The sequence below is a fragment of the Lethenteron reissneri genome, chromosome 5, assembly GCF_015708825.2.
Source record: "Lethenteron reissneri isolate LAM-NWPU_2019-01 chromosome 5, ASM1570882v1, whole genome shotgun sequence".
NCBI classification, from domain to species: Eukaryota; Metazoa; Chordata; class Hyperoartia; order Petromyzontiformes; family Petromyzontidae; genus Lethenteron; species Lethenteron reissneri.
This window is the reverse complement of record NC_083783.1, coordinates 3,339,149-3,352,531: the sequence shown is the minus strand read 5'-3', so window position 1 is coordinate 3,352,531 and position 13,383 is coordinate 3,339,149. Positions and strand designations below refer to the sequence as shown.

Below are 13,383 nucleotides of genomic sequence, written 5' to 3'. Positions count from 1 at the left end.
TGAGTGAGTGGGGTAAGGGTGGGTGGGTGGGTGAGTGAGTGGGGTAAGGGTGGGTGGGTGAGTGAGTGGGGTCAGGGTGGGTGGGTGGGTGGGTGAGTGAGTGGGGTAAGGGTGGGTGGGTGAGTGAGTGGGGTAATGGTGGGTGGGTTGGTGGGTGAGTGAGTGGGGTAAGGGTGGGTGGGTGAGTGAGTGGGGTAAGGGTGGGTGGGTGGGTGAGTGGGGGTAAGGGTGGGTGAGTGGGGGTAAGGGTGGGTGGGTGGGTGAGTGGGGGTAAGGGTGGGTGGGTGGGTGAGTGGGGGTAAGGGTGGGTGGGTGGGTGAGTGGGGGTAAGGGTGGGTGGGTGAGTGGGGGTAAGGGTGGGTGGGTGGGTGAGTGGGGGGAAGGGTGTGTGGGTGAGTGGGGGGAAGGGTGGGTGAGTGGGGGGAAGGGTGGGTCGGTGAGTGGGGGGAAGGGTGGGTGGGGTGAGTGGTGGGAAGGGTGGGTGAGTGGGGGGAAGAGTGGGTGGGTGAGTGGGGGGAAGGGTGGGTGGGTGGGTTAGTGTGTGGGGGGAAGGGTGGGTGGGTGAGCAGTGAGTGGGGGGAAGGGTGGGTGAGTGGGGGGAAGGGTGGGTGAGTGAGTGGGGGGAAGGGTGGGTGGGTGGGGTGGAGAGCAGTGGTGGGTGGGTTCATATTGATTCACCTTGGGCTGTGTAGGATGACGGTAGGTGGAGGACGCATGCACGCGTGCATCGCACAGCGCACGCGCTCACGCACGGACACGTGCACAGCGCACGCACTCACACGCACGGACACGTGCACAGCGCACGCACTCACACGCACGGACACGTGCACAGCGCACGCACTCACACGCACGGATACGTGCACAATGCACGCACTCACACGCACGGATACGTGCACAATGCACGCACTCACACGCACGGATACGTGCACAGTGCACGCACTCACACGCACGGACACGTGCACAGCGCACGCACTCACACGCACGGATACGTGCACAATGCACGCACTCACACGCACGGACACGTGCACAGTATAGTCAGCCGTGATCTCTCAGCTGCTGGATGAAGACCTCCCCTCCACACGTCATCGTGCAGTTCGTGTTGCAAAATAAAGACAAACCCCCCCTTCCCTCCCCACAGAGCCTACGACGGCCGCCTTTGTCTCCCCAGTGCCGATGTTTATTACGCTCCGCATCAGGTACTCATTTGAGGCTAAATCAACCTAGTGGAGAGGCCCAGGAACGGTTCAGATAACCCTGATCGCCGGTTTCGTAGCACAGCGCAGCACGAATCACTGCCCCACCATCGCACCCCACACACACAAAACACACTCGGACGCACTGTGCTGATGATTGCTGATGAGACACTGAATAGTCGAAACCGATGCTGTTGATAATCTGCACTCCCAGTGGCGAGGCGGTGTAGCTGACGGTATGTGTCAAACGGGAATATATTTAACGCGGACAGACACGCTTCTGTGTGTCTGTTTATAGCAATTCATAGGGGAGTTCACGACGTCATTAGCAGAAAGGTAAACACCGATGTCGTGATTTCTCTATCAGCGCGCACGATCAGCGGAGGTGAATAATCCTCAATTCCCTGATGAAGCTGGTTGCATTCACCTGCAAAACGTTGGACTGGAATGGTAAACATTGTGGGTTTACTCTCCGACACAGCGGTGTGTTGAAGTCGTAGCTGATTGGCCACGTTCTGTTGACTTGACAAACGCAACGAGTTGGCTGTGTCGGGTGGTGGCGGGTTTAACGACACAACATTTATATATTGACGCGATCGAGCCCAAGACAGCCTCTCATTAGGGACCGACTCGCGGTGACTTTCTCCGGTTGAGATCACAACTCGGAGGACGCGTGGAAGCCATTGCCGCATCCGTGTAAGTGTGTGTTTGTGTGTGGGAGTGTGTGTGAGTGTGTGTGGGTGTGTGTGTGTGTATGTGAGTGTGTGTGAGTGTGTGTGAGTGTGTGAGTATGTGTGCGCGTGTGTATGTGTGTGTGAGTGAGTGTGTGAGTGTGTGTGGGTGTGTGTGTGAGTGTGTATGTGAGTGTGTGTGTGTGAGAGTGTGTGTGGGTGTGTGTGTGTGCGTGTGTATGTGTGTGTGAGTGAGTGTGTGCGTGAGTGTGTATGTGTGTGTGAGTGTGTATGTGAGTGTGTATGTGAGTGTGTGTGTGTGAGTGTGTATGTGAAAGTGTGTGAGTGTGTGTGCGTGTGTGTGAGAGTGTGTGTGTGGGTGTGTGTGCGCGTGTGTATGTGTGTGAGTGTGTGTGGGTGTGTATGTGAGTATGTGTGAGTGTGTGACTGAGTGTGTGAGTGTGTGTGAGTGTGTGTGAGTGTGTGAGTGTGTGTGGGTGTGTGTGCGCGTGTGTATATGAGTGTGTATGTGCGTATGTGAGTGTGTATGTGTGTGTGTATGTTAGTATGTGTGAGTGTGTATGAGTGTGTGAGTGTGTGTGGGTGTGTGTGCGCGTGTGTATGTGAGTGTGTATGTGAGCGTGTATGTGAGTGTGTGTGAGTGAGTGTGTGAGTGAGTGGTGGGGAGCGGTAGTGTAGTGGTTAGCGCGCTGCGCTACGAACCTGGCGATTCGAGTTCGATTCTCACTCACGGCCAAAATCAGTGACGATTATCTGAACCGGTCCTGGGTCTCCCCTAGGTCGACTCAGCCTCAAATGAGTACCACTGGGAAGACAAAGGCGGCCGGGCGTGGTGTTGGCCACCCACCTCCTCGTGTGCCGTGCCGGCCGTCATAAGCGCTCGATAACAGCACTTGCCCCAACAGTCTGTTAAACCTATACGGCGCGTCTTTGTCTTAGTTTTTTTGCGTGTGTGTTGGCGATGGTGGTGGTTGTAGTATTGGTGGTTATGACCCACCCATGTGATTCACACCACTGCCCCCCCCAATAGCCCCCCACCGCCATACAACAGCTGCTTCCCCACCAACAGCCCCCCAACCACCCCAACAGCCCCCCACACTCAGCACCACAAGACAAAGGCCGCCACGTGTAGCCTCAACAGACTGTCGCGGCAAGTGTTGCGAGTGGGTGGCCAGCCCCACGCCCGGCCGCCTTTGTCTCCCCAGGGGCGACCTTTACACATCGCAGCATGGACTCACTTGAGGCTGAGTCGACCTGGAGAGGACATCTGAACCCAGGACCGGTGCAGATGTTCGTTACCGATGTTGGTGGCCATGACCATCGCCACTCAGGCGGTAAAGACGGCAAGCACTCATTTGAGGCTGGGTCGACCGTGAAGGGCGCCGCGGTGACTAGGAGATGTTAACTACCTCGCCTGGTATACAGGAGGTCGTGGGTTCGTTCCCGACCCTGACGCCTGCTGTATATTTGGAGTTTGCGTGTCTCTCTCTCATCATCACGGTGGCTAGCAGATGTTAACGACCTCGCCAGGTATACAGCAGGTCGTGGGTTCGTTCCCGACCCTGACGCCTGCTGTGTATTTGGAGTTTGCGTGTCTCTCTCTCATCATCACGGTGGCTAGGAGATGTTAACGACCTCGCCAGGTATGCAGGAGGTTGTGAGTTCGGTCCCGACCCTGACGCCTGCTGCTGTATATTTGGAGTTTGCGTGTCTCTCTCTCTCATCATCACCACAGTGGCTAGGAGATGTTAACGACCTCGCCTGGTATACATGTGGTCGTGAGTTCGGTCCCGACCCTGATGCCTGCTGTGTATTTGGAGTTTGTGTGTCTCTCTCTCATCATCACGGTGGCTAGGAGATGTTAACTACCTCGCCTGATATGCAGGAGGTTGTGAGTTCGATCCCGATCCTGACGCCTGCTGCTGTATATTTGGAGTTTGCGGCGTCTCTCTCCCCGTGGTTTTTTTTCCAGGGTCCTCTAGGTTTTCCCTCCACTTTAGAATCAACGTCACGCGTTTAGAGCATTTGGCCGTTCTAAATGTCCACACGACGAAAAGCGACAACAACAACAACAACAACAACCGCCATTCGCCACTAAGTGGCGGTGACGTCCCCACGACGCTTGTGCCAGGCTATGTGCACCTTGAGGCCACATGAAGTGTCGAACGCCCGCTGGCAGGAGGACACGGGGCAGACCCAGCAGGTGCCACGGGTCGACTGACCGAGATGACCGAGATGACTGGCTGATACACCACCTGTGCCCCCTACTGTGCCAACTTGCTGTGCCAACTTGCTGTGCTTTAGTTACCCGGCGCTCCGCTCGTTGTTGTGAGCGTCGCTCCTCCGCTCTCCACGGATACAGACTCACCACCACTAGCAGCATCATCATCAGCAGCAGCATCAGCAGCATCATCATCAGCAGCAGCATCAGCAGCAGCATCAGCAGCAGCAGCATCAGCAGCATCATCATCATCAGCAGCAGCAGCAGCATCAGCAGCATCAGCATCATCAGCATCATCAGCAGCAGCAGCATCATCATCATCAGCAGCATCATCATCAGCAGCATCATCATCAGCAGCATCAGCAGCATCATCATCAGCAGCAGCAGCATCAGCAGCAGCATCAGCATCATCATCAGCATCAGCAGCATCAGCAGCATCATCATCAGCAGCACCATCATCATCATCAGCATCATCATCATCAGCAGCAGCATCAGCATCATCATCATCATCAGCAGCAGCATCATCAGCAGCATCATCATCAGCAGCACCATCATCATCATCAGCAGCAGCATCATCATCAGCAGCATCATCAGCATCATCAGCAGCATCATCAGCAGCATCATCATCAGCAGCACCATCAACATCATCAGCACCATCATCATCATCCGCAGCATCATCAGCAGCAGCATCATCAGCAGCATCATCATCATCAGCAGCATCAGCATCAGCAGCATCATCAACATCATCATCATCAGCAGCAGCAGCATCAGCATCATCAGGATCATCATCATCAGCAGCATCATCATCAGCATCATCATCAGCATCATCAACATCAGCATCATCATCAGCAGCATCAGCACCATCACCATCAACATCAGCATCATCATCAGCATCATCATCATCAGCAGCATCATCAGCAGCAGTGGGTAGTAGGGGAGGTCATCTCCACAGCTCGTTCTCAATCAGGGCGGCTGAGCCCGCCTCTGGGCAGCCGGCCAAGTGGCGGCGGTGGCGGCCTTGGCAAGGGGCCGCGTCCTTGCGCCTTAATAAATAACCGCTGAGCTGGGCTCAATCCAATTACGGGTGGCGGAGAGCGTCTTACACGTTGAACGCGGCTCGCGCGGGAGACCTGCGCGGCGCTCATCAGTCGCACTCCCTCTCTCTTTTTTTTTACGATCAGTGGAAACAAGAAGATGCTCGGTGTTGTCGGAACTTTGCTTCGTCATTTCGTAATTTGTTTTTTATAATAACTTTGCTTTATGTAAACCCTCACCCCTGGCTCGCTCCCTGCCTCGCTCCCTGCCTCGCTCCCTGGCTCGCTCCCTGGCTCGCTCCCTGGCTCGCTCCCTGGCTCGCTCCCTGGCTCGCTCCCTGGCTCGCTCCCTGGCTCGCTCCCTGGCTCGCTCCCTGGCTCGCTCCCTGGCTCGCTCCCTGGCTCGCTCCCTGGCTCGCTCCCTGGCTCGCTCCCTGGCTCGCTCCCTGGCTCTCTCTCCCCCCTCTCTCCCACTTTCTCTCTCTCTCTCCGCTCTTCATTTCCTGCCGGACTCGACGGGAATATTTACCGCAGAAATTTGATTACCGCGCTGCGTTCCGAGAGAGTTGTACTGAGAGGGAGAGAGAGAGAGGAAGAGTTTGCGGAGAAAATTGATTGAGGGGAGAGAGTGGGAGAGAGGGGGGGTGGGGGAGAGCGAGTGGGAGAGAGGGGGAGAGAGGGGGGGTGGGGGAGAGCGAACTCGAGGATAGAGCGGGAGAGAGTGTGAGAGGCAGAGCGAGATAGAGAGAGTGTGAGAGGCAGAGAGAGAGAGAGAGGAAACAAAATCTATTTGATTAGGGCTTGAGGAGCCACAGCTGAGCCACCACCGATGTACTAACACAAGGCAACAGAGAGCTGCACGCCGCGCATCCGACACGAGCCAAACAGCAGCCGCCAAACGCGACAAATCACTGCGCTGGGAATCACGCAGCAGCAGCAGCAACAACATCGCCCCACCACCATCGCCCCACCACCACCACCACCATCGCCCCACCACCACCACCACCATCGCCCCACCACCACCACCACCATCGCGAACACCCGGCAGGCCTCTCCTGATAAAGAATATCTAGATTCGGCGAGGCTTTCATGGATCAACAAGGAGAATATTAATACATCATTCCTACCACCACCGCGATCGCCATCACCACTACCGCCACCATCACCACCATCACCACCACCACTACCATCACCACTACCGCCACCATCACCACCACTACCGCCACCATCACCACCATCACCACCACCATCATCACCACCATCACCACTACCGCCACCATCACCACCACCACCACTACCAGCACCACTACCATCACCACTACCGCCAACACCACTACCACCACCACTACCATCACCACTACCGCCAACACCACTACCACCACCACCACTACCATCACCACTACCGCCACCATCACCACTACCACCACTACCACCACCTTCACCACCAACGCAATCACCACCATCGCCACAATCATCACCATCACCACCGCCATCACCACTACCACCACCTTCACCACCACATCCATCACCACCATCGCCACAACCATCACCATCACCACCATCATCACCATCACCACCGCCATCACCACTACCACCACCTTCACCACCACATCCATCACCACCATCGCCACAACCATCACCATCACCACCATCGCAATCACCATCACCACGGCCATCACCACTACCACCACCGCCTTCACCACCACCGCCATCACCACTACCACCACCTTCATCACCATCACCACTACCATCACCACTACCACCACCTTCACCACCACGGCCATCACCACCATCGCCACAACCATCACCATCACCACCATCAGCACCATCACCACCGCCATCACCACTACCACCACCTTCATCACCATCACCACCGCCATCACCACTACCACCACCTTCACCACCACGGCCATCACCACCGCGTGACACGAGGTCACTACCACAATCAACAAGCAGACGACGCGCCTCCATCACACATTCGTCTCAACACGAAGAACAAAACCACTGACTTCCATTTGTTCACTCATCCCATCAGCCTCCTGCGCAATTCCCTCCAGCGTTGGTTCTACACAAGAACAAACTGTTGAGTAGTAGACGGAGGTACTCGGAGACGGAGTTGAGTTAGGCGCTTCCGCCAGGGTTCATTAACACGTATCACTATCCCTGGTTCCCTCTTACCCCTTCTCCTATCCCCGTTCCTCCAGTGACCCCGCTTACGTCACGGGGTCTCCCTTAAATACCCTAGGAGGGGTGACGTCACGTGCACTGCCCAGCGCGTCCGACCCCACGTCCCGTGATGCCACCGCACCGGACAGCGCACACGACGCCACCACTCGCCTCTACTCCTCTACACAAGGACAAACTGTGGGCCGGTTTCGACATTCAGCGTCTCATCAGCAGGACCAGGCTTGACCTGGTTAGCTGCCCAGATGTTCATAGGCAAGGACCTCTCTCGCGTAGACGTTGGCTGTGGGCAGCAGGAGGCGCTGAGATGTGGGGGCGATACAAGTGGGAAGTCTGTTCATCGCGAGCTTCAGGGGCTGACCACGGCCCACAGCCACGTGCTGCCGAGCCACCAGATGTTGTTGGCACGAGCACTCCCCATAAACCATGGAGCACCCCCTTCCACCCCCACGCCGTTCAACGCGTTCGAACCTCTCCAATCACAGTTCACTCGTCACACTTGCGAATAGATCACTATCTCACCCATCTCTCACAGCCCCCCCGGTGTCACGACTGGTCTGTTCCGAACAGAAGCTGGGCACGGTCGGGTCCAAGAGTGGCCGAGAGGTTCGTGAAGGATGCTAATGTGCAGGTGGAGGCAGTCGGCCTCCAGCAACAACGCTCGCAAACAACGGGCTGAGTGCTACGCGGATACAACGCAGAGGGTGTGGTGCAGTGGGGAGCACAGGAGGCGCATCGGCCAGTCATCTCAGTCAGTCAACCCATGGCACCCAGATCTGTCCCATGACCTCCTGCCAGTGGGGCTTTGATATTTCAAATGCACCTAGCATGGCACAAGCGCCATGGTTTGTGTTGTTGGTGGCGGCAGCGTTGTTGCCACTACCACCGCCACCACTACCACCACTGCCCGGATTAGAAACACACGCCGCGGTGATTTGGCTGCTACTTTAAATTCGCACGCTGTGATGACGACGACGACGATGCCATCATCAGCCACTGCGACGAGGAGCAATCATCCCGAGAGTGTGGGCCAGGTCCCCGTCTGATACGAAAGTACCGCCAATAGCAGCAGCTCGCTAGCGCCTTTTAGCTGGTCAATGAATAAATAAATAAGCGAGGAGATGTTCTGGCCCTGCTTGGCCGTGTCGTGGTGATGTGCAGCTCGTGCCGGGTGGTCGTGGTGGTGGTGGTGGTGGTCGTGGTGGTGGTCGTGGTGGTCGTGGTGGTCGTGGTGGTCGTGGTGGTCGTGGTCGTTGTGGTGGTGGTGGTCGTGGTGGTCGTGGTGGTGGTGGTGGTGGGTGGGGGGCAGTGACGGACTGGGACTAGAACATCGGCCCGGTCATTTTGGGGCCCAAATTGCCGTGCGATCCGCACTGGCTCCGTTTGGGACCGGGTCAAAAAACACAAATGGGGCCGGTGAGGAAGAATATTTGGGGCTGCTGAATGTGTGGGGACTTGATGCCAACCGAGAGTGCAAATGAGCAATGGAGTGTTCACATTAGAGTCATAAAATACATTTTTGCATGATGAAAAGGTATTTTTAACTTTGATCACATTTCCACTTTCTCCACAAAGACTGTTTCACCGGTCCTCCGTGCATTTACCCTCTGCACTGCTGCCCTATGCCCAGTTGGGGCCTGAGTGTGGGAGTGTGTGGGAGTGTGTGGGGGTGTTGGGGGTGGTTGTGTTGAGGGTTGTGGTGGGGGGGGGGGGGGGGCTCACGTCTGGGTACTCCTTGGTGGGGATGTAGAGTTTCTGCTGCAGTGTCACCACGGCCCCCTCGGGCTCAGGGAGCTCGGGGCGGCCCCCACCTCCTGCGCCCCCACCAGCGCCACCGCTCAGCGACTCCACGTACATGTCCTTGCGCACGCGGCTGATTTCTGCGGCGACAGAGAGAGAGAGAGGCGGATGGAACCGTCAGGGCGTTTCACAGAACTATGGAACATTTTCAACTGTAAACGAGAATTTGTTATACTGGTGGGAACCTCCTGGTTACACCAACCCGCAAGGGATTATTGTGTCCGTCGTGCAGGGAGGGGCTGGGTGGGGAGGGGAGGGTAGGGAGGGTGGGGAGGGTAGGGAGGGTGGGGAGGGTGGGGAGGGGCTGGGTTGTGTGGGTGGGGAGGGGCTGGGTAGGGAGAGGCTGGTCACCCCGTGGTGCCCTTATACAACTCAACGTTTAACCTACTCACTCCGGCTTGTGCCCGCCCTCACAGTCGGGCATATTTGCGGAATACACCACGCCGCCGTTGACCCTGGCCATTGACCGAGCAACCCAACGTTCCTACCAGCTCCCTCCGCATGAGGAGGGATGTGTTTCTTATTTCCCCAAGTAAGGGCCCACTGAGCCGTTATCTTCTTTTTCAGGAGCGACCTGTCCACAAATGATCGCTCGACCCAGTGGCTTATTGTCGCGTGGACATTTTCGGCAGCCAAATGCTGTTAACGCGTGATGTTGATTTCAAATGTGGAGCGAAAAAACCGGAGGACTCGAAGAAAAATCTGCGCAACCACGGGGAGAGACGCAAACTTCAAAGATACAGCAGCAGGCGTCAGGGTCGGGATCGAACCGACGAACCTCCTGCACAGCAGGCGAGGTAGTTAACATCTCGTGTGTGACATGTGTCTCGACACACACGCGAGCGAGGACACAGACACGGGACACCCACACGGGGGACACACACGCGGAACACACACACACACACACGGGACACACACACACGTGACACACACACGGGACGCACACACGGGGGACACACACACGGAACACACACACATACACACGGGACACACACACACACGGGGGACACACACACGGAACACACACACACACACGGGACGCACACACGGGACGCACACACGGGGGACACACACACGGAACACACACACACACGGAACACACACACACACGGGGAACACACACACGGAACACACACACACACTCGGGACACACACACACGGGACACACACACGGAACACACACACACACGGAACACACCCACACGTGGCACACATACACGGGACACACACACACACACGGGGACACACGGGACACACACACACACGTGACACACACACGTGACACACACACACGGGACACACACAGGGCACACACACACACACGGGACACACACACGTGACACACACACGTGACACACACACACGGGACACACACACACGGGACACACACACACGGGACACACACACGTGGCACACACACACGGGACACCCACACACGGGACACACACACACGGGACACACAGGGGACACACACACGTGACACACACACACGGGACACACAGGGGACACACACACACGTGACACACACACACACGTGACACACACACGTGACACACACACACACGGGACACACACACACACGTGACACACACACGGGACACACACAGGGCACACACACACGGGACACACACACGGGACACACACACGTGACACACACACACACGTGACACACACACGTGACACACACACACGGGACACACACACACACGTGATACACACACACGTGACACACACACACGGGACACACACACACGGGACACACACACACGGGACACACACACGTGACACACACACACGGGACACACACACGGGACACACACAGGGCACACACACACGGGACACACACACGTGACACACACACGTGACACACACACACGCGACACACACACGTGACACACACACACGAGACACACACACACACGTGACACACACACACGGGACACACACACACGGGACACACACACGTGACACACACACACGGCACACACACACACGGGGACACACACACACACACACACGGGGACACACACACACACGTGACACACACAGGGCACACACACGCGGGACACACACACACGTGACACACACACACGTGACACACACACACACACGTGACACACACACACGGGACACGTGTGCGAGCTCTGTAATTTCGCTGTCTCGTCTGTCAGGCGCCGTGAAAGAGCGGCACGCGGGGAGAGAGAGGGGGGGGCAGCCCGGGCAGCACGCGCCCTATCACAAAGGCGCGCGTAAAAGATCCCCCGTATAGCCTCAACAGACTGTCGGGGCAAGTGCTGTTGGCGAGCAGCACCTATGAAGGCCGGCGCGGCACACGAGGGAGTGGGGGTGGCCAGCACCACGCCCGGCCGCCTTTGTCTCCCCAGTGGCGGCGATGTTGACTACACAGCGCACCGGGTGGTACGAGAGCGGAGGGAACGCGTGTTGTCACAAAGGCACGCGCCAACCCCCCCCCACTATCACCCCCCCCACCGTCACTGCCACCCCCCCACCGTCACTACCCCCCACCCTCACCCCCCACCGTCACTACCCCCCCCCCCCAGCGCGCCACGAGTCCCAGGGAGGCTGGGATCGAGGGGGGCATGTGAGAGGGGGTAGGGAGTTGTGGGATGGAGGGGGACATGTGAGAGGAGGGGGCGGGAATGATGACGATGATGATGAGGCAGGAGGGACGGGAGGAGAGATGCTGGGGGGGGGATTAAGGAAGGGAGGGAGGAGAGGGAGAGATAGGGGGGGGGCAGGGAGTGTAAGAGGGAAGGGGTGAAGAGAGAGAGAGAGAGATGCATTATATCTCATTAATATTCCGACGGGCTCCGCGCGTTTACACGCACGCACACAAACTCACGGCGCCTCCAATTAACCCCGGCGGCAGCAGCAGCAGCAACAACAGCAGCAACAACAACAACAGCAGCAGTCGCAGCGGCAACAGCAGTCGGACTGAACGCGCGCGGCTCGGGATAATGAAGCGAAAGTTTGAATGAAAATTGCCCCGCACACAACCAGCCCCCCCCCCCACTCCCCACTCCTCACTCCAGGACAGGGGGGTGGGAGGGTGGGTGCGAACACCGCGGGGAGCGGTGGCGCAGCGGTTAGCGCACCGCGCTACAAACCCGGCGAAACCGAATTTCGATTCCCGCTCAAGGCCACCAACCCCCGTGTTAATGGTCTAAATAGGTCCTGGGCCTCCGCTAGGTCGACTCGGCCTCAAATGGGTAACCTGGTGCGGTGTGTCGTAAACACCGCCACTGGGGGAGACAAAGGCGGTCGGGCATGGTGCTGGCCACCCACCCGCTCGTGATACCGTGCCGGCCTTCATAGGGGCTACTCGCGAACAGCACTTGCCCCGAAATTACGTGAAGGCTATCGGGGTGACATTTGTCTTTGTGTTGGTGAATCTGTGAGAAATGGAAAAATATCATCCCTCCCTCCACCTCTGCCTAGCCCCCCCGCCCCTAATCGCACCCACAGACACGCGCAGAGACGTGAATATTCATGAGGGGGTGGCGGGGCGTAGTGGGGGGTGTGTGTGGGGGGGGGGGGTGGTCCTCCGTCGATTGAGGCGAATCCGAGTCTCCGTGTCCTCGTGTGAAGCGGCTACTCGCCCACGCGACTCCCCGTGTCAGCGCTGGTAGATGGGCGGCACTGATGAATCTCGCGGTGTCACCCAGGAGCACGGGGGGACGGGGAGATCCACCGACGTGGGAGCCGCTCCTCAAAGCATCCACACTGGGGAGACAAAGGCGGCCGGGCGTGGTGGTGCTGGCCACCCACCCCCTCGTGCGCCGTGCCGGCCTTCGTAGGTGCTCGCTAACAGCACTTGCCCCCCAACAGTCTGTCACAGGCTATATGGGGCATCTTTGTCTGTTTTGAGTGAGCGAGTGGGGAGCGGTAGCGTAGCGCGTTGCGCACCGAGCCCAGCGACCCGAGTTCGACTCCAGTTCACGGCCAACACCAATGACGATGATCTAAACCGGTCCCGGGCCTCCCCTAGTCCGCTGATTTCACCAGAGTGAGCGTGTTGTATTGGGGGCGGTGCGTAAACATCGCCACGAGGGAGACAAAGGCGGCCGGGCGTTGTGCTGGCCACGCATTGTGTGGCGTATCGGCCTAAATAGGTGCTGCTCGCTAACAGCACTTGCCCCGACAGTCTGTTGAGGTTACGTGGGCGATCTTTGTCTTTGTGTGTGAGTGAGCGTGTGTGGGTGTCCGAGTCAGTGTGTGTACGTGAGTGAGTTCACGTG

At 57.7% G+C, this 13,383-nt stretch overlaps 1 protein-coding gene across 1 annotated transcript in view; it reads right to left on the bottom strand.

Moving 5' to 3' along the window:
- Positions 1-9,199, bottom strand: part of QKI (QKI, KH domain containing RNA binding) — a 100,435-nt gene extending 91,236 nt beyond the window's left edge. The window contains exon 1 of the mRNA XM_061566938.1: positions 9,047-9,199. Coding sequence (XP_061422922.1) covers positions 9,047-9,181 — 135 coding nt within the window. The 5' untranslated portion in view covers positions 9,182-9,199. The remainder of the gene's footprint in view (positions 1-9,046) is intronic.
- Between the last annotated feature and the right edge of the window lie 4,184 nt (positions 9,200-13,383).